The following is a 26,818-nucleotide window of genomic DNA, read 5'->3' as shown; positions in this document are numbered from 1 at the left end:
AAAATATATGTGTGTGTGTGTGTGTGTGTGTATTCTTAACAGGCAACAATAAGTTCGTCTGTTGGCACATGACCTCGTTTACTTACCACCCATTTAACCATCGCTGGTGAAGTAAGAATGACCCAGTTACTTGGTATCATGATTTGGCTAATTGTTTTTTGGTGTGCAGATGTAGTCATTAGCAAACACAGACACCTTGGCCTGATGAAACTTATCAAGGATGTGACAACTGGAGGGAGGGAGAGAAGGCGGGGGCTGTATTAGTACTAGATTTACTTAGGTGACCCTTTCAATCCCTACAGAGGATAGGCTACCGGTGGAGGAACGATGTTTCTCCCCTGTTCTCCACTCTGAGATGTCTTTATGTGGGTGTTTGTCCTACACCACCACCTATTTCTTTACTGCCCACAAGGGGCTAAACATAGAGGAGACGTCAATTATATCGACCCCAATGCAAAACTGGTACTTAATTTACCAACCCCGAAAGGATGAAAGGCAAAGTCGACCTCGGCGGAATTTGAACTCAGAACGTAACGACAAACGAAATACCTTTTTCTTTACTACCCACAAGGGGCTAAACACAGAGGGGACAAACACGGACAGACAGACGGATTAAGTCGATTATATCGACCCCAGTGCGTAACTGGTACTTATTTAATCGACCACCAAAAGGATGAATGGCTAAGTCGACCTCGGTAGAATTTGAACTCAGAACGTAACGACAGACGAAATACCGCTAAGCATTTCGCCCGGTGTGCTAACGTTTCTACCAGCTCGCTGCCCCCCCCCTTGACAACCAGTGTTGGTTTGTCCCATAACTTAGTGGTTTGGCATGAAGCGACTGATAGAATAAATACGAGGCTTTTGAAAAATAAGTCCTGAGGTCGATTTGTTTGACTGAAAACGACTCTTCAAGGCGGTGCCCCAGCATGGCCACAGTCTAATGACTGGAGCACGTAAAAGATAAAAGATATTATAGCTTTATAGGCAACCGAATGTAAGCAGCACTCCTTTTTCTTCTGCTCCTTAGAACTGGTTCCAGGAAGGGAGAAGACTGGGGAAATGGAAGTAGCAAAGCACTATGTCAGACTGGTGCCTTGCTGTACTCAAGAAGACCCATCTGCCACAACAGAATTGAAACCAGGACTGTGGAGTCGAAGCAAAAAACTTTGACTCCGACTCCTCTACTGTTGGCACCTCTGACTCTTCAACTATTGGCGCCTCTGACTCTACTGTTGGCTCATCCGACTCCTCTACTGATAGCTCCTCTGACTCCTCTACTTTTGGCGCCTCTGTCTCCTCTGCTTTTGGCGCCTCTGTCTCCTCTGCTGTTGGCGCCTCCGACTCCTCTGCTGTTGGTTGCCTTTGATTTCGATTCCTCTTTATGTAATTAAATAATTGTCGTCTACATATCTCATAAAGCATGTGCATACACTTGTACGCTGAGTAGGCCTACATGTTATAACTGGTTTATATTAAAGAATATAGATACTGGGAGTCAGAGTCAATATAGTTTTACTGACTCCAGCTACCCCTTAATTGCTTCTGACTCCACGACTCTGACTCCACTGCCCTGATTGATTGATACTGGTGCTGGTGCCACATTAAAAGCACCCAGTACGCACTGTGAAGTGGTTGGCATTAGGAAGGGCATCCAGCCATAGAAACCATACCAGAACAGACAATTGGGGCCTGGTATGGCTTCTGGCCTTACCAGCCCCAGCCAAACCGTCCAATCCATACCAACATGGAAAATGGACATTAAATGATGATGATGAGGAGGATGATGATGATGATGGCAGCTTCACTTGCTCATTAACTGTGTTCATTTATGGTTTTGGTAGCTTTTCTTTTGTTCTTTATTTCTTTATATACACAGGTGCAGGAGTGGCTGTGTGGTAAGAAGCTTGCTTCCCAACCACATGGTTCCGGGTTCAGTCCCACTGCATGGCACCTTGAGCAAGTGTCTTCTTGGGCAAGTGAAATACAGGTGTTTTGAATTTGCCACAGAAAGTGGTCTATTTTTGTGGTGGGGGTGCTAGGAATGTGGGGCCTGGGTGCCAAGGAGGCGGCAGCCAGAAAATTCTTGGGAACTACTGAACTAAACCCTCGAAAGGGGTGCCCCAGCATGGCCACACTACAGTGACTGAAATGAATAAAAGATAAGAGATAAAAGAAAGAATTGATTGAGATGACAACAGCTGCAAGAATTTCGTGTGACTCCATTGTGTTGTTTAAGGTTTTCCAGAAATGCTGCCAACTGGTTTTGGAATTTTCCAGTCGGATAGCATTGATTTATTTGGTACTCTTAGGAATTTGGCAACGGATTCCTTCGTGAAGTGCTGCTAGCAGCAGCTGCTGGAAACGGTTTTCTAGAACCATGGAACACACGAAATGTTGAAACCAGACACAGTCTTCAAGTAGTATTCTTGTGTGTGTGTGTGTGTGTGTGTGTGTATGTATGTATATATATATATATATATATATATATATATATACACACACACATACAGATGTATATATGCATATATATATGTATATACATACATATATATGTATATACATACATACATATATATTCATACATACATACATACATATATATTCATATATATATATACATACACGCACACACACACACACACACACACACATATATATATATATATACACACACACACACACATATATATATATATATACACACACACACACACACATATATATATATATAATGCACACACACACACATATACATACATGTATGCATACATATGTATATATAGTTGTGTGTATGTATGTGTATATATACATGTGTGTATGTATGTGTAGGTGCATGGCTTAGTGGTTAGGGGCATTCGGCTCACAATCGTAAGGTCCTGAGTTCAATTCCCAGCAACACCTTGTGTCCTTGAGCAAGACACTTTATTTCACGCTGCTCCAGTCCACTAAGTTCTTAATTCAGATCATCCTAAAACCATAAGTTAGTATTATAGAATCAGGAGATAATCTCAGACTTTGGTATCCAAAGAGTTCATTAGCTAGTTCTATGAAAGCAGATATTGCAGTGTTATGATACTCTCTCTCTCTCTTTTACTTGTTTCAGTCATTTGACTGCGGCCATGCTGGAGCACCGCCTTTAGTCGAGCAACTCGACCCCGGGACTTATTCTTTTGTAAGCCCAGTACTTATTCTATCGGTCTCTTTTGCCGAACCGCTAAGTGACGGGGACATAAACACACCAGCATCGGTTGTCAAGCAATGCCAGGGGGACAAACACAAACATACATGCATACACACACATACATACATATATAATATATATATATATTATATATATATATATATATATATATACATATATACGACGGGCTTCTTTCAGTTTCCGTCTACCAAATCCACTCACAAGGCTTTGGTCAGCCCGAGGCTATAGCAGAAGACACTTGCCCAAGGTGCCACGCAGTGGGACTGAACCCGGTACCATGTGGTTGGTAAACAAGCTACTTACCACACAGCCGCTCACATTTTCTTATATTAAGTTGGGTTGTGTTGCTGTCATCAAGGAATTCATCTTTTGTCTTAGCAATCTGGACTTTAACTTCGTTGATGACCTTATCACCGTTTTATCAAATGTACTGAGATAAAACTCTGGAGATGCTAAGTATTATCAGAAATACTTGACTGTGTGATAAACTTCACAGGCTTTGAAATATATTTGAACACACTAAACCAAGACTAAAATAAGAAGGAAATTAAGAAGGAAGGAAGAGAGGAGGTGGAGGAGAAGCTGGTAAGTGTTGTGTTTAGCCCCGGGCCAGCCTTGATCAAATCTAGCTATGAAAGTTATCAACCACCTCACCAACAACAACACTGAATAAATTTTTGATCTCCATGAAAACCTGAAAGCTTCTTTCAGTTTCCGTCTACCAAATCCACTCACAAGGCTTTGGTCAGCCCGAGGCTATAGCAGAAGACACTTGCCCAAGGTGCCACGCAGTGGGACTGAACCCGGTACCATGTGGTTGGTAAACAAGCTACTTACCACACAGCCGCTCACATTTTCTTATATTAAGTTGGGTTGTGTTGCTGTCATCAAGGAATTCATCTTTTGTCTTAGCAATCTGGACTTTAACTTCGTTGATGACCTTATCACCGTTTTATCAAATGTACTCAGATAAAACTCTGGAGATGCTAAGTATTATCAGAAATACTTGACTGTGTGATAAACTTCACAGGCTTTGAAATATATTTGAACACACTAAACCAAGACTAAAATAAGAAGGAAATTAAGAAGGAAGGAAGAGAGGAGGTGGAGGAGAAGCTGGTAAGTGTTGTGTTTAGCCCCGGGCCAGCCTTGATCAAATCTAGCTATGAAAGTTATCAACCACCTCACCAACAACAACACTGAATACCTTTTTGATCTCCATGAAAACCTGAAAGCTTCTTTCAGTTTCCGTCTACCAAATCCACTCACAAGGCTCTGGTCGGCCCAAGGCTATAGTAGAAGACACTTGCCCAAGGTGCCACGCAGTGGGACTGAACCTGGAACCATGTGGTTGGTAAACAAGCTACTTACCACACAGCCACTCCTGTGCCTATAGCGGAATTATTTATAAAATGCAACACAGAGAAGACAGAATTATTTAAAATAAGGCGGCGAGCTGGCAGAAACGTTGGCACGCCAGGCGAAATGCTTAGGGGTATTTCATCTGCCGCTACGTTCTGAGTTCAAATTCCACCGAGGTTGACTTTGCCTCTTTCATACTTTCAGGGTTGATAAATTAAGTACCAGTTACGCACTGGGGTCGATGTAATTGACTTAATTGGTTTGTCTGTCCTTGTTTGTCTCCTCTGTGTTTAGCTCCTTGTGGGCAATAAAGAAATACGAATTATTTGAAATAAAACTGGTGGAGAAGATTCGTGAGACCAGTTCAGTCATTTTAAACTGAAGGTAGTTGAATTAGGAAAGGGGTCTTCAAAGATTTATAAACTACAGCACAAAAGAGGGCCCTTGCTATCTCCGTTTTCATTTGAACAACATTCATTATATTCTTTCCTACTCTAGGCACAAGGCCCGAAATTTTGGGGAACGGAGGCCAGTCAGTTAGATTGACCCCAGTACACAACAGGTACTTGATTTATTCCCCACCTCCCAAGTTTATTGAACCTGAAAGGATGAAGGCAAAGCTGACCTCAGTGGAATTTGAACTCAGAACATAAGCATTTTGCTAACATTTGTGCCAGTTCTCCCCCTTCAATAATAATAATATTCTTTTCTACTCTAGGCACAAAGCCCTAAATTTTTGGGGAGAGGGTCAGTCAATTAGTTCAACCCCAGTGCACAACTTGTACTTAATTTATTGACCCCTAAAGGATGAAAGGCAAAGTTGACCTTGGTGGAATTTGAACTCAGAACATAAAGACAGATGAAATACCCCCCCGCCCCGCATGCCAATATTTCTGTCTTCATTATCTTGCCAATTTTAAAAGTCCTTGCAGGTGGAGTGGTGGTCATCTAATTGTGGCTGTGATGTCTTCATCTTCCCCACCCCACCCACCCTCGCTATACACCCACATTTAAGCCTTATATCCTGGGAGACAGGATTGGAGGCAGGTGGGAGGTGGGGGGGTTGACCCTGGAAAGTGGATGTATTGTGTGGGGGGAGAGGAGGAAGATAAAGAAGGTGTGTGTGTGTGTGTGTGTGTGTGTGTGTGTGATGAATAAGGGTTTAGGAAAATTAAAACAGGAAGGTGAGAATTAACCCTCACCACCACTACCACTCCATTTATCACTACTGCCACCACCAACACCACTACCATCTCCAATACCACCATCACCACTACTGCCACTTACAACAGGACCACCACCATCACCACCACCACCATGGGAGCACACACACACACTGCCAGGGGACAAAAATAGCTGAGAGGATTTCCTGATAGGAACAGGAAGCATGTCATAAACTGATAAAAGCTATATTAAAAATGTATATATGTGTATATATATGTGTGTGTGTGTTAATCCACAAGACCCAGTATAAAATAAGGAGGAAATAAAGAGGGAAGGAAAGAGAAAGAAGGATAGAAAGAAAGGAGGAAAATAAAGACAAATAGAGAGGGGGAGTGAGAGAAAGATAAGGAGAGAAAGAGGGGAAGGGGGGAGAGACAGACAGACAGAAAGGGAGAAAGAAAAGTGAGAGAAAGGTGAAGGAGAGTGAGAGGAAGAAAGAAAAGTGAGAGAAAGGTGAAGGAGAGTGAGAGGAAGAAAGAAAAGGGAGAGAAAGGGGAAGGAGAGTGAGAGGAAGAAAGAAAAGGGAGAGAAAGGGGAAGGAGAGTGAGAGGAAGAAAGAAAAGGGAGAGAAAGGGGAAGGAGAGTGAGAGGAAGAAATAAAAGGGAGAGAAAGGGGAAGGAGAGTGAGAGGAAGAAAGAAAAGGGAGAGAAAGAAAGGGGAGGGGAAGAAAGGAGGGAAATAAAGACAGAGGGGGAGTGAGAGAGAAAGATAGGGAGAGAAAAAGGGGGAAGGAGAATGAGAGGGAGAAAAAAAAGCGTGAGAGAAGGAGGGGAGTGAGAGGGAGAAAGAAAAGGGAGAGAAAGAAAGGGGAGGGGAAGAAAGAAAGAAGCGGTGGGGAGAGCAAGTTTTACGATGTGTTCAATCCCAAGTCAGCCTTGATGAAGAAACACAGCTAAGATCAGAGGTGTTCCAGCTGTGACCATCCCATCTTATTTATCTACAACAGCATCGTGCAATGTGTTTTGCCTTTATTATGCATAGTAGGATGTGATTTAAGGGAAGGTTTAGCTGCTATTTCTTGTGAATTCAGTGACCACATGAAGCTCTCTCTTGGGTTGACATAGAAGTGACCTGGTTTCATGACTCTGGGCCTTGGTCCTGTTGCCTTCTTTTCATATATACACTCATATATACACAGGCATGGCTGTGTGGTAAGTAGCTTGCTTCCCAACCACATAGTTCTGGGTTCAGAACCCACTGCATGGCAGCTTGGACAAGCGTCTTCTGCTATAGCCCCGGGCCGACCAAAGCCTTGTGAGTGGATTTGGTAGGCGGAAACTGAAAGAAGCCTGTCATATGTATGTATGTATATATATATATATATATATATATATATATGTTTGTGTGTCTGTGTTTGTCCCCCTAGCATTGCTTGACAACCGGTGCTGGTGTGTTTACGTCCCCGTAACCTAGCGGTTCAGCAAAAGAGGACGATAGAATAAGTACCAGGCTTACAGAGGATTAGTCCTGGGGTCGATTTGTTCGACTAAAGGCGGTGCTCCAGCATGGCCTCAGTCAAATGACTAAAACGGAAGAATAAAGAAAAAAAAACATACACACACATACATACATATGCACATGTGTACACACATACATACACTCACATACATACATATATATATGCACATGTGTACACACGTACACACATATACACACACATACATACATATGTAATTGCACACACACACACATGTGTACATACATACATACACACATACATATATATATATATATATGCACATGTGTACATACACACACACATACACAAATATACACACACACACACACACACATATATGCACATGTCTACATACACACATACACAAATATACACAGACACATACACACACACATATATGCACATGTCTACATACACACATACACAAATATACACACACACACACACACACACATATATGCACATGTCTACATACACACATACACAAATATACACACACACACACACACACATATATGCACATGTCTACATACACACATACACAAATATACACACACACACATACACAAATATACACACACACACATATATGCACATGTCTACATACACACATACACAAATATACACACACACACACAGACACAAATATACACAGACACATACATACATATATATATGCACATGTGTACATACACACATACATACATATACACACACATACACACATATATTTATATACATATGCACAGGTGTACAAACACACACACACACACCTACTTATATGTCCACTTGACTTTACTACTTTGCAAGTCATGTTGAAAAGAATCTGAGTGTGTGCGTATATGTGTGTGTGTGTGTGTATGCACGTGTGTGCATGTCCCCTTGCTCCTGCACTCGCGAATGACTGCTTCCCCACCTCTCCACCTGACCACCCCTACATCTTGCAGTGTTATGTTTAGAGTTAATTTCAAAAAAAAAAAAAAAAACAGAAGCAAATCCACCCCCCCCCACACACACACACACACTCGACGCTCCCCCTCCTGCCATTGTATCTTCCTGCTTAAGTCTTTCTCCTTTCATTCTTGAGAACAAGAACGGTCCAGTCCATTATTCTGCGGCAGGGGGTGTCAAATGGTGGATTTACAGAAATGTTAGAGTTAGGGAGAAAAAAAGCAAAACGTGCTCTCACTCTTTACTATCGCCAGTTCATATTTCACTCTGGTCATCTTTCATCCTCCGACAGGGAAGCTGGCTAGGAGTGGGGTGGGGGTGATAAAATAAAGTGTGTCAAAAGGCTCAGGAGTGGCTGTGTGGTAAGTAGCTTGCTTACCAACCACATGGTTCCTGGTTCAGTCCCACTGCGTGGCACCTTGGGCAAGTGTCTTCTACTATAGCCTCGGGCCGACCAAAGCCTTGTGAGTGGATTTGGTAGACGGAAACTGAAAGAAGCCCGTCGTATACGTAGCATATATATGTAAGTGTGTGTTTGTGTTTGTTCTGCCCACCATTGCTTGATGACCGATGTTTGTGTGTTTACATCCCGATAGCTTAGCAGTTCAGCAAAAGAGACCGATAGAATAAGTAGAATAAGCTTACAAGAGAGCCAGTCGATTAGATCATCCCCAGTGCACAACTGGTACTTATTTAATTGACCCCCAAAAGGATGAAAGGCAAAGTTGACCTCGGTGGAATTTGAACTCAGAACGTAAAGACAGACAAAATACCTATTTCTTTACTACCCACAAGAGGCTAAACACAGAGGGGACAAACAAGGACAGACAAAGGGATTAAGTTGATTACATCGACTCCGGTGCATAACTGGTACTTAATTTATCGTGCCCAAAAGGATGAAAGGCAAAGTCAACCTCGGCGGAATTTGAACTCAGAATGTAAAGTCAGACGAAATACCGGTGTGCTAACATTTCTGCCAGCTCACCGCCTTACATAGAGCAAAATTTTGAGGAAAGAAACTTAGAATGAAAGTATTTATGACTAAGAGGAAGCTCAACAGAGAAACGATATGCCTGGGAAGAGAAGCAGGTGACGCGTTTCAATGTATTGGCAGAGGGTACTAGACTAGAACGGTCACCGGAGCAATAACCATGAATATACTTATAGAAAAAGACACATTTCTTTGAGGCAAAGGTTCTATTTAACTATGGAGAAAGAGGAGGATGCACCATTTGAACATTTTGGTTCTGAATTTGAAAACAGGACAATGGTAAGAGTGTTCCAGAGAGCAGCAGTTTAAGAAAAGGTGCTTTTAGGAATAAAAGGATATGTTAGTGATGGGAAGTTCAACAGAGAAATGGTGCATTTAGGAAGAGAAAATGGGTGACATTTAAAAGCCTTGACAGGAAGAAACTGGACCAGAAAATTCATTGGAGCAAATAACGATGAATTGTACTTGTAGGAAATACACGACGAAGATAGATTTCTGTGATGAAGCAAAAACTCAGTCTCGCCTGGTAGAATGAAGAGGGGGCCCACCATGTTAACAACTCGGTTGTGAATTTGTAAATAAGACTATCGCAAGAATGTTTCAGAGAGCAGATAGTTTGAGGACAGAAGGTATTAAACTAAAAGGACTTATGACTAACAAGAAGCTCGACAGAGAAGCAACGCATCTGGGAAGAGAAGCTAGTGCCTCATTTATAGTGTCTTGATAGAGGGTACTTGGTCAGGCTGTCCACCAGAGCAGGGACTATGGAAATTACCATTGGTTTCATGCCCACTTTTTTATGTTCTCATGGATTGTACGGAACTTTATCGAGGTAGGTTTTTCTACAGTTGGATGTACAAATGGTCAGTTGCCATCTACGAATGTACTTTGATTTACTCTTTTACTCTTTTACTTGTTTCAGTCATTTGACTGTGGCCATGCTGGAGCACCGCCTTTAATCGAGCAACTCAACCCCGGGACTTATTCTTTTTGTAAGCCCAGTACTTATTCTATCGGTCTCTTTTGCCGAACTGCTAAGTAACGGGGACATAAACACACCAGCATCGGTTGTCAAGCAATGCTCGGGGAACAAACACAGACACACAAACACACACACACACATACATATATATATATATATATATATATATATATATACATATATACGACGGGCTTCTTTCAGTTTCCGTCTACCAAATCCACTCACAAGGCTTTGGTCGGCCCGAGGCTAAAGTAGAAGACATTTGCCCAAGGTGCCACGCAGTGGGACTGAACCCGGAACCATGTGGCTGGTTAGCAAGCTACTTACCACACAGCCACTCCTGCGCCAATTTAACATGGAAATTTTCATAAATAGAAAATAAGAATTTTGCACATACAAAATTTGCTAAAACCATAATCATTCATGGATTGAGAAAAGCAAGACGAAGGGGAAAATGCATTTGTACACACAGACAGACACACACACACATTGCATATCCTTGTATATTTGTGTTTTCCACTGATGTATAAAACAAATGAGACCCCATTTCATGCATTTATGTGAAGTTTAGGGTGTGGCTTGAAACTGGTTACTCAAAACTGGATTGGTCCGGATCAGTATGAGAGCTCAAAATCTCTCGTGGAAGCGCCATCCAACCAAAATGCAAATATATGGGAAACTACCACCTGTGTCATCTCTTGTGAAAGGTAGGAGAGTCCAGTTTGCTGGACATTGTTGTAGAGCTGAAAAAGAGGTAATTTCTACTCTTCTCCTCTGGAAGCCATCTACTCGCAATACCAGAGGGCGCACACTCTCCTACCCTGATGTAATCTCCAGGGATACAGGCATCCAGCAACAGGACCTCCGTAATGCCATGATGGACCGTGAAGTCTGGCGTAGCATGGTAAATTCCATTGTCTCGACCACGGTCGAACAATGATGATATGATGGACCCATGACCCAAAAGCCCATGAGCTTGAAGGAAGAGCTCAAGCATTGGGAGACCCCTTTAACTCAGAGAAGCCTAAAGCTTGGAATTAAAAAAAACGTTAAAAATGTAATTTCATCAACCAAATAGTTTGTAATTTTTTTTCTTTTTATTTGTGTAATATTTTTTTAATCCAGTAGATTTCTTTTAAAATTATTGAGCCCTTTTTTTTATTTATGGGGCCCTTTTAGATTTAAAAAGCCATTAGAGTCCCACTATATCTACCAAGGCCCTCTGAAGTTTTGGGGGCACTAGATTTAACAAGGCCTTCTTTGCTCTCTTGTTTTGAGCTAGCAAAGTTATATGGGCCCCAAAATCTATTCACCCAGGTTCCCCACACTAAGGTCAAGATCCAGTCATCAGGTTACTCTTATATGTGTTGCAATTACTCAGGAGTGGCTGTGTGGTAAGTAGCTTGCTAACCAACCACATGGTTCCGGGTTCAGTCCCACTGCGTGGCATCTTGGGCAAGTGTCTTCTGCTATAGCCCCTGGCCGACCAATGCCTTGTGAGTGGATTTGGTAGACGGAAACTGAAAAGAAGCCTGTCGTATATATGTATATATATATGTGTGTGTGTGTGTGTATATGTTTGTGTTTGTCCCCCTAGCATTGCTTGACAACCGATGCTGGTGTGTTTACGTCTCCGTCACTTAGCGGTTCCGCAAAAGAGACCGATAGAATAAGTACTGGGCTTACAAAGTATATGTCCCGAGGTCGATTTGCTCGACTAAAGGCGGTGCTCCAGCATGGCCGCAGACAAATGACTGAAACAAGTAAAAGAGTAAAAAAGAGTAAAAGAGTAACGACCAATTTCGTTAACAAAAAGGGCTCCAAAGTATAGAGACCCTAATACATTCCTTTCTGTCCATTCATCATTATTAGTTATTGATCTTCATGTTTTGTTCTCTTGTTTTGTCTCAGGCGCAATGGGGAAGTGACCCACATAAAAATCCAGAGTACTGGGGACTATTACGATCTGTATGGAGGAGAGAAGTTTGCTACCCTGGCAGAACTGGTACAGCATTATATGGAAAACCAGAGCCAACTGAAAGAGAAGAATGGTGAAGTGATTGAGTTGAAATATCCCCTAAATTCTGCTGACCCCACAACCGAAAGGTAAGGAACAATCTAATGAGATATTCTTAATTTCAATAACTCCATTCTAGGATCTAGAATTGTTCTTTCTTTCTTTCTATTTTTTTCTGTTGTATCTTTTTCTTTTTTCACTTTTATATTATTCTTTGTTTTCTGTGTGTGTGTGTGTGTGTGTGTGTGTGTGTGTATACAGGGTGTAGTGAATAAACTAGCATCTAATTTACACAAAAATGAAAATAACACTGACATCTCATTTTAACAGATATATTTTACCAAAATTACATAAAAATATCTTGAAATAATAAAAAGTAAATTTATTCAATAAAATCGCCGTTGGCTTCAACAACGGCCTCCAGACGACTTTGGAATCTTCTGCAATTCTTCAGGACAGTCTCCTTATTTAAGTTGGCGAATGCTGCCATAATCCTTGCCTTCAGTTCATCTTTGCTGTTACAAGGAGTTTTGTTGGTTTCTCGCTCAACTGCGCCCCACACATAATAATCAAGAGGGTTGCAGTCTGGGGAGTCGGGTGGCCAGATGTCAGGGGTGATGTGGTCACAGAAATTTTCTGATGGTCTTTTATATATAAAGATGGTTTGTTTTATTTGTTTGATGGGAATTTCTATGATTTCTTTTGAAAAAAAAAATTGTCTTTATTTCCAGATGGTTCCATGGACACATAACGGGTAAAGAAGCTGAGAAATATTTAATGATGAAGGGCAAGAACGGGAGCTATTTGGTTCGTGAGAGTCAGAGTAAACCAGGAGATTATGTCTTGTCAGTGCGTTGTGATTCATGGGTCACTCATGTGATGATCAGATTTCTGGTGAGTCACGGCTAAATGTTGTTTATATTTATATGTTGTATCCGGAATAGAAAGTGGACTGCATTGGGTGGTGGACGAAAGGTAGGGGGTCTCTTGTATCTTGTTTCAGTCATTGGACTGCAGCCATGGTGGGGGGCTCCACCTTGAAGGACACATATATAGTTGTGGTGTTGTGAATCATTGTTTATATGTTTGGTTGATCCAACGATGAGAGAATCCATACAGCAAATTATAGAAAGGAGGTGTGTCTAGAAGAATCTCAGGTACGATGTGGAATGAGTGATATTTTCTCAACAGCAGGTGGCACGTAAAAAGCACCCACTACACTCACGGAGTGGTTGGCGTTAGGAAGGGCATCCAGCTGTAGAAACATTGCCAGATAAGACCGGAGCCTGGTGCAGCCTTCTGGCTTCCCAGATCCCCGGTCGAACCGTCCAACCCATGCTAGCATGGAGAACGGACGTTAAACGATGATGATGATGATCATATCTGTATGAGTGTCCCTCGCACCTGGTTGGGGCCCTTGGCTGTTAACTGGAAGGCATGGAGGTCCATGTTTGATGCTAGAGCAAAACACTTTGAAACCGAACAGAGGAGACTAAATGAAGAGGGGACGAAACATCGTTATCAACCACCCGTGGCCGTTGTTCAGGGTCACTCTCAGTGCCGTCAGTGCCATATGGTCAGCATATCTCGTATCGGTCTTGTCAGCCACGTCCACTTATATGAGTTAAGTTAAGTTAAGTTAATTTTTTGGCTCAAAAATCAAAAAGCAAGGCCATGTAGGGGGACATGGAGTTATGTACAGGGTGGTGTTCATACAAAGAGTTCAGGCCATTTCTGGTCAAGAGAGACTTTGAACCAAGCGGTCGTCGGCATCTTCACTATCTCGTCCGGCAGCTTATTCCACGGATCCGCAGCCCGGACGGAGAAAGCCCCTCTCCTTCGATTGAGATGAAATCGTCGCAGATAGAGCTTTTCGGAGTGACCCCGCAGCCGACGCTCTGGAGCAGGAGTGAAGAACTGCTCTTTCGAGAGGTTACACTTTCCGATGCTGGAATCAGAATAGGATGAATGTCTTGGATCAACTCTGTCATCATCTTTGATGAACTGACTGCCAGTTTTTGCAAGATGTGAGAGGGACAGTGAAACTGTCCTGCACGCGATTGTGCAATGCCCCAAGGTGACTGAACTTTGGGTTTATGTTGAACACCTGCTGTTGCATTCGAGAAGAGTACAACTGTCGAGCGAATCTGTAATGAAGATAGTTCCGCAGACCTCCCTGAATAGGGAGGAGCGAGCCTGTTTTCTCTCGATCGTTGCTATGGCGAAAGAGGTAGTGTGGAAGACGAGAGTGAAAGGAATTGCAACAGGCATGTTCATCTCCAGTCTCGAGCTAATCGACTTTTTCATTTTCCACATGAAACGGAAAATGAGGCTGGAGAAGAAATGCCTGTCGCAAAGTGTGTTTCGTAAAAGATGGAAGTCTATAGCAAGTATGTTGCGAATGAAAGAACCTGTTTAATCGAGAATGTAGAAAAGGATAAAGCAAAGTCTTCAGTGTGAGTATGTGGTTTGTGGGGTCGATCCCGTTCTCCGCTTCGTTTTTTGTTAATCACTCATTCTCATTTAATTGTATATATTTTAATTGTTTGTTTATTCATACGTTTCGTCTCATTCGATACCCTGACCCCAATGTTTGTTTTGTCTGTCCTCGTATCCGGTGGGGGAGGGTCTTTTTCTCCACCTCATGGGGAATAAAGAAATTGACTGTCATCATAAGCATATCTGTATGAGTATTAAATTAGGTGAAATAGGTTTAGAGCTAATATGTGTGTCTTCGGCATTGTTTCCAGGTTATATATCTTTATATATAAAAGTGAGGTTGTGTGCTGTCTGTCTCCTACGATTTAGATACCTAACTACTCCCACATTTTGCGGTGCAGTTTAACCAAAACCGGGTATCGTATAGTCGTGATTCATATCGAGCCCTTCTGGGTATTAGCATGAGTCTACGATTTAAAAAAAAATTTACCATCATTTTTTCCAATTTTTAATGCATTTTTTTGCTATTATATAAGGGAAGTAACTCTCTAAAAATTTATTATTAAATCTCAGAACGTAAAAAGCTACAGTAACACCCCCCTTTGTGGTTAGCCATGGAAGCACTCCGTCGGTTACGATGACGAGGGTTCCGGTTGATCCGAATCAACAGAACAGCCTGCTCATGAAATTAACGTGTAAGTGGCTGAGCACTCCACAGACACCTGTACCCTTAACGTAGTTCTCGGGGATATTCAGCGTGACACAGAGAGTGACAAGGCCGGCCCTTTGAAATTTAAGGTACAACAGAAACAGGAAGTAAGAGTGAGAGAAAGTTGTGGTGAAAGAGTACAGCAGGGATCACCACCACCCCATGCCGGAGCCTCGTGGAGCTTTTAGGTGTTTTCGATCAATAAACACTCACAACGCCCGGTCTGGGAATCGAAACCGCAATCCTATGACCGCGAGTCCGCTGCCCTAACCACTGGGCCATTGCGCCTCTACTTGTGGTTAGCCATATTGAGATGGCTATTATACTTAACATCTCTAAAAATGCTTATAAACCCGAGCAACGCCGGGTGATACTGCTAGTATATATATATAATGAAATTATAGGACATCAGTGTCATCTCTTCCCGTTTCTATCACAATTTACTTTGTGTTTTTTTTAACCAATTAAGTCTCACTGACCTGTAAATAGAACACGAAATGAAAACGTTAAACAAGCTATAACACATTGTCCCATTGTCCTATTTATAGAACACTGGGTATTTCCATTAGTAATTGATTTTTTTTTTTTTTCATTTTAACCTATTTTCAATTATCTAGGAAAATTTACAATAGTCAGGAATTTAAGTATGCTGGGATTTAATGATTTAAGAGACCAAACTGTATGTCTGTGGAGGAGGTGCATAGCTTAGGGGTTAAGGTGCTGGACTCGTGATCGTAAGATTGTGGTTTCAATTCCTGGACTGCAAAACGTTGTGCTCTTGAGCAAAACACTTTATTTCATATTTCTCCAGTCCACTCAGCCGGCAAAAACGAGTGACCCTGCGACAGACTGGCGTCCCATCCAGGGAGGGATATATATGTTAGAGGAAGTAGGAAATCGGTCCTATGTTCCCTAAGGAATAATGTGGACAAGCTGATTGTAGTTTTTTTTTGTGTGTGGAGGTGCATGGCTAAGTGGTTAGGGCAGAGGTTTTCAACCAGTACAGTCCATGGGTTCCGCAAGAAGTTACAAAACTGCTAAAATCGGCAGTAATTTTTAATTCTCCTGTGCAGATATTTGTGCATAAGACTATTAAATTATTGCACAGGGGTTCCCGAGCCAGTGGAATGTTTCCTAGGGGTTCCGCACCAGCAAAAAGTTTGAAAAGCACTGGGTTAGGGTGTTGGATTCATGATTGTAAGATTGTGGTTTCAATTCCTGGACTGGGTGATGCATTTTGTTCTTGAGCAAAACACTTCATTTCACATTGCTCCAGTCATTTCACGTTGCTGCAGCTGGCAATAGCGAGTTATCCTACGACAGACTGGCATCCTATCCAGGTGGAATATATACTGCAGAGAATCTGGGAAAATCGGTTCTGTGCCCTTTTACAGTGTAAATAGGGGTCAACCAACCAACCAACCAACCAACCAACCAACCAATCAACCAAACTGCATATTAACCCGATAAGGCTGTATTCAATTTAATTGACCCAGATTTTTTTTTTTTTTATCTTATTGACCTTTGAAGCAATAAAAGACACTACTGACCTTGGGAAGATTTGAACTCCTAACAACAGAGACACTTCGTAGTAACTAGTTTGATTCCCTATCGTTTCTATCACCCAACCCAATTCTCTTAAAAAAAAAAAAAAAACAAGAACAATTTATTTTCTTTTGAGTTTATTCATTGCTTTCTCTAGTTTTTTCCTCTCACTCTTCAAGTTACTTACCTGGTCTAGGCAGGTGTTACGCTGAAGTCTCACCTGCTTTTTACCTTCCTTTCTTACTGCTTTCCTTTCTCTTCTTCCTTCTTTGCCTTTGTTCTTCCTGTCTTCTTCTTATCATTATTATTATTATTCTTTTTTTCTTTCTAACTTCTTTTCTCTTCTTCTTCTTCCTTTTTTTTTCTTCTTTTATTTAATTGAAACTTCCTTCGCCAATGAAGATAATAACTGTCTTATGCAAGACAGCTGCCCGGGGTGGGGATACGGGCACCTTTCTTCTTGTCAGAAAAAAGTGTTGGGGGTACCCTGCTGAGCTGCCGACATCCACCCATCGCCCCACCCCTCCCCACATCACACACACACACACAGAGTCCTCTTCATGCTTAAAACACATAACCTTAATTTGAACAGTTCCTACCCGTCTTTGTGATTCTGTATGGCCCTGTTATTAGACAAGACCCCCCCCCCCCGAAAAAGGGGTGCCCCACCCCCTCCTTGTTTGAATCACCACAAACTCATTGTGTTTTAAACTTGGGTAAACTAAACAGCACCAAGGTGTTGCAGTTTGTGTCGGGTGCGGGGGGGGGCGCGTTTCTGCTGCTGTGGTGGTGGTGGTGGTGGTGGTGGTAGTTGTGGTAGGGTGGACTAAATGCAAAGCAGCCACCTCCCCTTTGTCGATACCCAGGCAGGTGAAAACGAAGATGGTACAGCAGGGGTATTTCAGGCAGCTGGAGGGTGGTGGGTATACAGTGAGGGTGGTGTGGGGAGAGGTAGAGAAATGGAGGATGGGTAAGTCGTGGGATTAAATAAATCAAAGGTATTGCTTGCTTTGAGTTTTGGAAGAATCCTATCCACCTGTCCATCGACCTGGCTTGAAGAATCCGTCTTGGAATTCTTTCCCATGATGTTCCAATCACCTGTCTGTAACACGGGAACTGTGATGTATCTATCCATTTTCTCTGCTCACTTTTCCTGCGAGGGTCATTGGGACGGGGTCCTCGGGCACTTCGTCCTGTATTAGGGCAATTACCCAACCTTGGTTTAATTACTCCCTCTCCAATATATTAAGAAGTTTTAAATCATCATCTGTTGTCCTCGGGGGCAATTGTCCTTGGGGTGGGATGAGGGTTATTGTCCATAGGCGGTGAGCTGGCAGAAACGTTAGCACGCCGGACGAAATGCTTAGCGGTATTTCGTCTGCCGTTACGTTCTGAGTTCAAGTTCCGCCTAGGTCGACTTTGCCTTTCATCCTTTCAGGGTCGATTAAATAAGTACCAGTTATGCACTGGGGTTGATATAATCGACTTAATCCGTTTGTCTGTACTTGTTTGTCCTCTCTGTGTTTAGCCCCTTGTGGGTAATAAAGAAAGAGGTTATTGTCCATGGAGGTGGAGAGTAAATGTCCTAGACTCCCTCGTCTGTAGGGTCCCATCGGAAGTGACCATCGTTTCAGTAGGGTCCCATCAGAAGTGACCATCATTGCAGTAAGGTCCCATCGGAAGTGACCGTCGTTGCAGTAGGGTCCCATGTCTGTTTGGGCATGGTTTCTACAGCCGGATGCCCTTCCTAATGCCAACCACTCTACAGAGTGTACTGGGTGCTTTTATGTAGCGCCAGCATGGGTGCTTTTTACATGGCACCAACACCCATGAGCCTGCAAAATTAAGGGTGCTCAGCTGGAGGGGGTTGCAAGGAATGAGCCTGTATGCAAGGGCAACCACACTTAGCTTGATGTGTCTTTTCAAGCACAGCAAACCGACAGGAGTCTCGGTCCTCTGTCATCCCCTCCGTGGGCCCCAACGTTTTTAGATCCTTTCTCACCACTTTGTCCCACGTCTTCCTTAGTCAACCCCTCCTACCTGTTCCCTCTACAATTAGAGATCAGCACTTGATATGTTACATGTGAAGACTCGTGGCCCAGTGGTTAGGGTGTTGTACTCACGATTGCTAAGATTTTGGGTTCAATTCCTGGGCTGAGTAGCACATTGTGTCCTTGAGCAAGACACTTCATTGGTATTGGTGATGATAATAATAATGAAATTATTGTATACAGTGCTCAGGTGCACTGCAACTTGTCAGAAAGTGCATATAAAGTACATGCAGTAATGCAGAAATGTCTGGAAAGCGAACAATGTATGAGTCAGATACATGCTTGTGTGTGTATAGAGGGGAGAAAATCAGGTGTAGTGTTGGCGAATCTCAGGAAGCATGGAAGTTTTGAAGGATGCATTGCTCCGACAACTAACAACCGATGCCGGCAGTTTGTTCCATGCTTCAGCAACTCTCAGCGTGAAGAAATGTTTCCTGAATGATAATACTATCCGTGGTGGTGGTGGTGGTGGTGGCTTTTATTGATTTGAATCTCTTTCTTTACAAGGATGGAAAATATGATGTTGGCGGAGGAAACCAGTTTGATAGTCTGTCGGATTTGGTGGAACATTACAAGAAAAACCCAATGGTAGAGAAAACAGGTGTGGTTTTACATTTAAAGCAAGTGAGTACTCTCTTTACTCTTTTACTCTTTTACTTGTTTCAGTCATTTGACTGCGGCCATGCTGGAGCACCGCCTTTAGTCGAGCAAATCGACCCCGGGACTTATTCTTTGTAAGCCCAGTACTTATTCTATCGGTCTCTTTTGCCGAACCGCTAAGTGACGGAGACGTAAACACACCAGCATCGGTTGTCAAGCAATGCTAGAGGGACAAACACAGACATATACATTCACATACATAACATACATACATATATATATATATATATATATATATATACGACAGGCTTCTTTCAGTTTCCGTCTACCAAATCCACTCACAAGGCATTGGTCGGCCCGGCGCTATAGCAAAAGACACTTGCCCAAGATGCCACGCAGTGGGACTGAACCCAGAACCATGTGGTTGGTAGGCAAGCTACTTACCACACAGCCACTCCTGCGCCTATTTTAGCTGCATTTTATTATTATTATTATTATTATTATTATTATTCTATGTTTGACTTTTGCTTTATATTTGTACAAGTTGGCTCCCAGAGACCTCAAGAGACAACAGGTTGAAAGTTCATGTTGTTGTTATGCCTTGTGTGCCATATATTTGGGGGTTTTTTGGTGTTGTACTAGTGAATGTCAAAAAAAAAAAAAAATATGTCAAAAAAAAAAAATTATGTTTGTTTTAAACCCTGAGATTACATAGAAAGTATTTTGCGTAGGATATGAGCAGTTCCCATGAGCACTACCTTTTGAATTTCTGCCATTTTTGGGTTTCCTGGTATCTGAGTTAGGTAGCAATCAGCCCCTTTCGCTATCATTTCCAGGGCACCTATGACAACAGGTATTGTTTTAGTTATTATTATTATTATTAAGGTGGTGAGCTGGCAGAGTCATTAGCATGCCAGGTGAAATGCTTAGCGATATTTTGCCCATTGTGGCGAGCTGGCAGATACGTTAGCACGCCAGGTGAAATGCGTAGCCGTATTTCGTCTGCTGTTACGTTCTGAGTTCAAATTCTGCCGAGGTCGACTTTGCCTTTCATCCTTTCGGGATCGATTAAATAAGTACCAGTTACGAACTGGGGTCGATATAATCGACTTAATCCGTTTGTCTGTCCTTGTTTGTCCCTTCTGTGTTTAGCCCCTTGTCGGTAGTAAAGAAATAGGTATTTCGTTGGCTGCTACGTTCTGAGTTCAAATTGCGCCGACGTCGACTTTGCCTTTCATCCTTTCGGGGTCGATAAATTAAGTACCAGTTACGAACTGGGGTCGATATAATCGACTTAATCCGTTGTCTGTCCTTGTTTGTCCCTTCTGTGTTTAGCCTCTTGTGGGTAGTAAAAAAATAGGTATTTCCCCCATTGCTACATTCCAAGTTTTGGCTTTACCTTTCATCCTTTCAGGGTCGATAAATTAAATACCAGTTACGCACTGGGGTCGATGTAATCAACTTGTCCCTTTCCCTCAAATTTCAGGCCTTGTTCTTACAGTAGAAAGGATTATTATTATTATTATTATTATTATTATTATTATTATTATATTAAGGTGGTGAGCTGGCAGAGTCATTAGCATGCCAGGTGAAATGCTTAGCGATATTTTGCCCATTGTGGCGAGCTGGCAGATACGTTAGCACGCCAGGTGAAATGCGTAGCCGTATTTCGTCTGCTGTTACGTTCTGAGTTCAAATTCTGCCGAGGTCGACTTTGCCTTTCATCCTTTCGGGATCGATTAAATAAGTACCAGTTACGAACTGGGGTCGATATAATCGACTTAATCCGTTTGTCTGTCCTTGTTTGTCCCTTCTGTGTTTAGCCCCTTGTCGGTAGTAAAGAAATAGGTATTTCGTTGGCTGCTACGTTCTGAGTTCAAATTGCGCCGACGTCGACTTTGCCTTTCATCCTTTCGGGGTCGATAAATTAAGTACCAGTTACGAACTGGGGTCGATATAATCGACTTAATCCGTTTGTCTGTCCTTGTTTGTCCCTTCTGTGTTTAGCCTCTTGTGGGTAGTAAAAAAATAGGTATTTCCCCCATTGCTACATTCCAAGTTTTGGCTTTACCTTTCATCCTTTCAGGGTCGATAAATTAAATACCAGTTACGCACTGGGGTCGATGTAATCAACTTGTCCCTTTCCCTCAAATTTCAGGCCTTGTTCTTACAGTAGAAAGGATTATTATTATTATTATTATTATTATTATTATTATTATTATTATTATTATTATATTATTATTATTGTATGAAAGAGCAGTGCATGCCATCAAAGTGACACTGGGGCACAATTACACGAAGCCCAATATTACCCGTAATGACTGCCTGGTGTGTTTACACCTCCGTAACTTAGCAGTTCAGCAAAAGAACCCGATAGAATAAGTAATAGGCTTACAAAGAATAAGTCCTGGGGGTCACTTTGCTCGACTAAAGGCAGTGCTCCAGCATGGCCATAGTCAAATGATTGAAACAAGTAAAAGAGTAAGAGTATATATATATTAATATTTAGTAGAATTAACAGAGTGACTCAAGGTCTGAGAGTTTCGTGTGTTGGCACTTACTGCTAAATATTAAGAAAAACATCCATATACTCATAGTATATACTCGATCAACATCAATGGAAATTTAAGCTGTGATACCAGTGTTGGTGGCACATAAGAGAATCATCCGAACGTGGCCATTGCCTGGCCTCCGTGCCGGTGGCACATAAAAAGCACCATCCGATCGTGGCCGTTTGCCAGCCTTGTCTGGCACCTGTGCCGGTGGCACGTAAAAAGCACCCACTACACTCATGGAGTGGTTGGCGTTAGGAAGGGCATCCAGCTGTAGAAACACTGCCAGATCAGACTGGGCCCCTGGTGCAGCCTTCTGGCTTCCCAGACCCCAGTTGCACCGTCCAACCCATGCTAGCATGGAAAGCGGATGCTAAACGATGATGATGATGATTATGAGTTCTAATTTTCCTGTTTGCACTATCATACCTATATATATATATATATATATATATATATATATATATATATATAGGCGCAGGAGTGGCTGTGTGGTAAGTAGCTTGCTAACCAACCACATGGTTCCGGGTTCAGTCCCACTGCGTGGCACCTTGGGCAAGTGTCTTCTGCTATAGCCTCGGGCCGACCAAAGCCTTGTGAGTGGATTTGGTAGACGGAAACTGAAAGAAGTCCGTCGTATATATGTATATGTATATATATGTATGTGTGTGCGTGTTTGTGTGTCTGTGTTTGTCCCCCTAGCATTGCTTGACAACCGATGCTGGTGTGTTTATGTCCCCGTCACTTAGCGGTTCGGCAAAAGAGACCGATAGAATAAATACTGGGCTTACAAAGAATAAGACCCGGGGTCAATTTGCTTGACTAAAGGCGGTGCTCCAGCATGGCCGCAGTCAAATGACTGAGACAAGTAAAAAAAAAAAAAATATACACACACACACACACTCTCTCTCTCTCTCTCTCATTAACTGAACTAAACTATTTTCTGATTTTTCCTGTTGTTTTTTTCTTTTTATCCCCCATGGGGTTATTTCTCTTCATTGCAGCCATTTAATGCAACACGGACCACGGCATCAGCCATCGAGAGTCGAGTGAAACAGTTAACAAAGGATAACAACACAAACACAGGCAAAAGTGGGTTCTGGGAAGAATTTGAGGTCAGTGTCTTTAATTATTCATTAAACGATGTCAAATTAACAATCTTTGAATAAGAACACCTGTACAAATATTCCGTTTGACTTCTTACTGTGAATCAACCAAAAGCTGTACCAAATTCTTTTTTTTTTTCCCGACCATTCAGTCTTTTAGTCAAGTATGTTTGATTTTTGGGCTCCCTATTTAATGCTGATCTCCCATAGTCACCCTAATATTTGCTATGGAGTAGATTTAAGGGTTCAAGTAGTGTTAAGGGGCTGCTATAATTTTTGGTGCAGGTAGGGGGTCTTTCCTGTAAGGAATTTTTTTTCCTCTGGTTTAAGTTTCTGTATTGGGATAAATCTTAATCCTTTATCCTATCAAATCTTAATCCATTATCCTACAGATGTTAGTCTTTTATCAATCTGCTGGATTTTGTGTTGGGATAAATCTTAATCCATTATCCTACAGATGTTAATCCTTTATCAATCTGCTGGATTTTGTGTTGGGATAATTTTTAATCCATTATCCTACAGATGTTAATCCTTTATCAACCTGCTGGATTTTGTGTTGGGATAATTTTTAATCCATTATTCTACAGATGTTAATCCTTTATCAACCTGCTGGATTTTGTGTTGGGATAATTTTTAATCCATTATCCTACAGATGTTAATCCTTTATCAACCTGCTGGATTTTGTGTTGGGATAATTTTTAATCCATTATCCTACAGATGTTAATCCTTTATCAACCTGCTGGATTTTGTGTTGGGATAATTTTTAATCCATCATCCTACAGATGTTAATCCTTTATCCATCTGCTGGATTCTGTGTTGGGATAATAATTCATTACTGATCCAAAATAATTTGTGTATTTATTCTTCCTTAAATATAGATTCAAAATAGATAATAAAAAATATTTTTGCATGGAAATTGAAAAAAGAAAATGTGTATGTTAAGAGGTTGAGAAGTGTGGAACCACCTCTTAAACACTATTTGTTCGCAGATCTACTCTGACCTGGAGAAGTAGCACCTGTTTGGGTTCCAGCTATGGGTTAATTAATATGTGAACCACTGGGAGTGAAGGACTCCTAATTCTCATTGGAATTTCTTTCCAGGAGAAGATAAACTCATATAAAAAAGTCCTGAAGTGCAGTTGGCTTCTGGTTGCCTTAATCTCTGTTGTGCCACTGGCTTTAGAAAAGTGGATTTGGTGCTGTGCAATGCTTTATCCACTCAAAACAAATTCACAGAGAGAGGAACTTCTTGGGATTCTTGGAAGGTTTGCACAGACTTAATGACTTTAGGAAGTGGTCTTACTCAGTCATGCATGAGCTGACCTCCACCACACACAAGACTTATTTTAGTTCCCATCCATCAAATCCCTTTACAAGGGTTTTTGGTAGGCCCAGGGCTGTAGTAAAAGGCACTTGCTCAAGATGCCGCACAGTGGGACTGAACCCAGAACCATGTGGTTGGGAAGCAAATTTCTTAACCACACAACCATGCCTGCACTTGTTTATATTCCTGTAAGTATATAAGTCTTTAGCTTTAGAAGTTCTTGAAGAATCACGAGGGGAACAAAATATATTTTGTTATAGATTAAATATTTTATTCACCATCAGACTTATCTTTGAGTTCTTTATTCTAAACTAGCAGCATAGCCCGGTGTTGCCCGGGTATGTAAGAGCCCCTAGTAGGCAACGACTAATCCCAATCTAGTCCTTTCCCTCTAGGGAACGAAGGCGCATGTGTAGGTTGCAATGTCTTCTCTTCACTCGAATACTTCTATGTATACGATGTTCCTAGCTGTCCCTTTGGGCGAAAACATGAAAACATCATTGCGCCTCCCAACGCGTGAACAGCCCACGTACACCCCAGAAAATGTGTTGCATATGAGAAGCTCAGATTCTCGACCACATGTCGAATTTATCGATTTTTTTCAGAACTGGGGGAACTTTTCAAAATTTTCGCTGCGTTAGTTTTGAATTATGACATTCGGCTATGTGTGTGTCAAGTTTCATCAGAATCGGTTGAAAGCCGTGCTCAGGGTGAGGGTACAACCTGACAGACACACAGACAGACAAACTGCCGTTTATATAGAGAGAGATTGCCAAACAGATTCTTTTAGAACTTGTCACTACCTGGAATATTAATTCTTAGACTTACCATTTCTCGATGCCATTTTCTCATGGGGAAATAAGACAGAAATTAAATACATTCAATTTTGGAAATTTTTTATTCATCAATTATTCTGTTTCGTTTGTGTATACAGCAATTACAGCAGCAGGAATGTCGGCATTTATACAGCCGAGATATTGGTGCCCTGCCAGAAAATAAGCCAAAGAACCGATACAAGAATATATTGCCATGTAAGTCATTTCTTTGTAAGAAATATTCCTTCCATCTTCTTTTGTGCTTATTATGTTCCTTAGCCCTTTTAACACCAGCCTACCTGCCATACCCTACCTTAATAGTTTACCTGTTTTATGTTCAAATCGGGTATATCCAACCTCTTGCACCTACCCTGCAATGTCATTCTGAAAATAAACAATCACATTGTGAAAATCTGAAAGCTGAGATAATACAGGATTAATTTAAAACAATGTGAATAAATAAGAAGAAGAATCTGAACGTCAAAGAGTTAATAAGGATTAGGGTTTCAGCTTTGGTTTATTTTGCCATTTGACAAACATGTCACATCACTAAATCTTGCTAATGCCATGTAGGAAAGACATGGATATCAGAAGTTCTAATGTCTCTGCCTTGGAAATTTTAAGCTTCATGGTTATGTCAGAAACTTGTGTTTAACCTGGTCATATCTACCCAAAGATTTATATATATATATATATATATATATATCACTGTCCATTCTTAAAATAGTAAAGCATTATTTGCAAGAGGTTTGACTGTTATTTCTGAGATGTCATTTTGGCTGGTAGGAGCAGATTCACTTCAACGAATAATGGTACCTGCTAGACTGCTATCCGGGCAATATCGTCCATAGGTGAAAGGATACTACAAGGAACACCAAGAAAACCTCACAACAATGAACCCCTCCCCCATTCCAGGAGAGACAGCCATTCATAGCCTCCACCAGTTTTTGCCATGCAGTTAACACTATCTGACAAGGGAGATAATTCCCTATCTTTAACACGGTGCTAGGACAAAATCCCCCAGCAGTCAATAATCCTCCGGGATATTTATACTTTCTTACAATAAAAATATATTACTGGGGGTGATTTGTCCAACTAAAAATTCCCCCAAGGTGATGCCCCAGCATGGCCACACTCTGAAACAAGTCATAGGAACAAAAAAACAATAAAAAGCAAACTGAAAGAGCCAAGAAAGGAATCTCCTCCAAGAGCAAAATTCTTTGATATGAAGGACCGACTGGAATGGTTTTGCTGTAGGGTTTTCAGAGAAGACCTACATTGAGAAAAGATGACTAGAATGGTGAATTGCTGGGGAAATGGAACCGAAATCATATTCTGTATCCTTATTAAAAAGGACTGACACTTTGGATAATGTAGTCCTAGATAGACAAAGGACAGGAGTGTCACAGTTTGAAGAATGCTTTACGTCACAGGCCGGCTTTATCAGTGGGAAACTGGATGCAAGCAATTACACCAACTGTTTTA

At 41.7% G+C, this 26,818-nt stretch overlaps 1 protein-coding gene across 1 annotated transcript in view; it reads left to right on the top strand.

Annotated features, from left to right (window-relative positions):
* LOC115224801 (tyrosine-protein phosphatase non-receptor type 11) overlaps positions 1-26,818 on the top strand; it is an 85,382-nt gene that overhangs the window by 45,244 nt on the left and 13,320 nt on the right. The window contains exons 3-7 of the mRNA XM_029795724.2: positions 12,087-12,281; positions 12,924-13,086; positions 19,444-19,560; positions 23,093-23,203; positions 25,453-25,549. Coding sequence (XP_029651584.1) covers positions 12,087-12,281; positions 12,924-13,086; positions 19,444-19,560; positions 23,093-23,203; positions 25,453-25,549 — 683 coding nt within the window. The remainder of the gene's footprint in view (positions 1-12,086; positions 12,282-12,923; positions 13,087-19,443; positions 19,561-23,092; positions 23,204-25,452; positions 25,550-26,818) is intronic.

This window comes from Octopus sinensis, linkage group LG26 (genome assembly GCF_006345805.1).
Source record: "Octopus sinensis linkage group LG26, ASM634580v1, whole genome shotgun sequence".
NCBI classification, from domain to species: Eukaryota; Metazoa; Mollusca; class Cephalopoda; order Octopoda; family Octopodidae; genus Octopus; species Octopus sinensis.
This window is presented reverse-complemented; position numbering and strand designations above follow the sequence as displayed.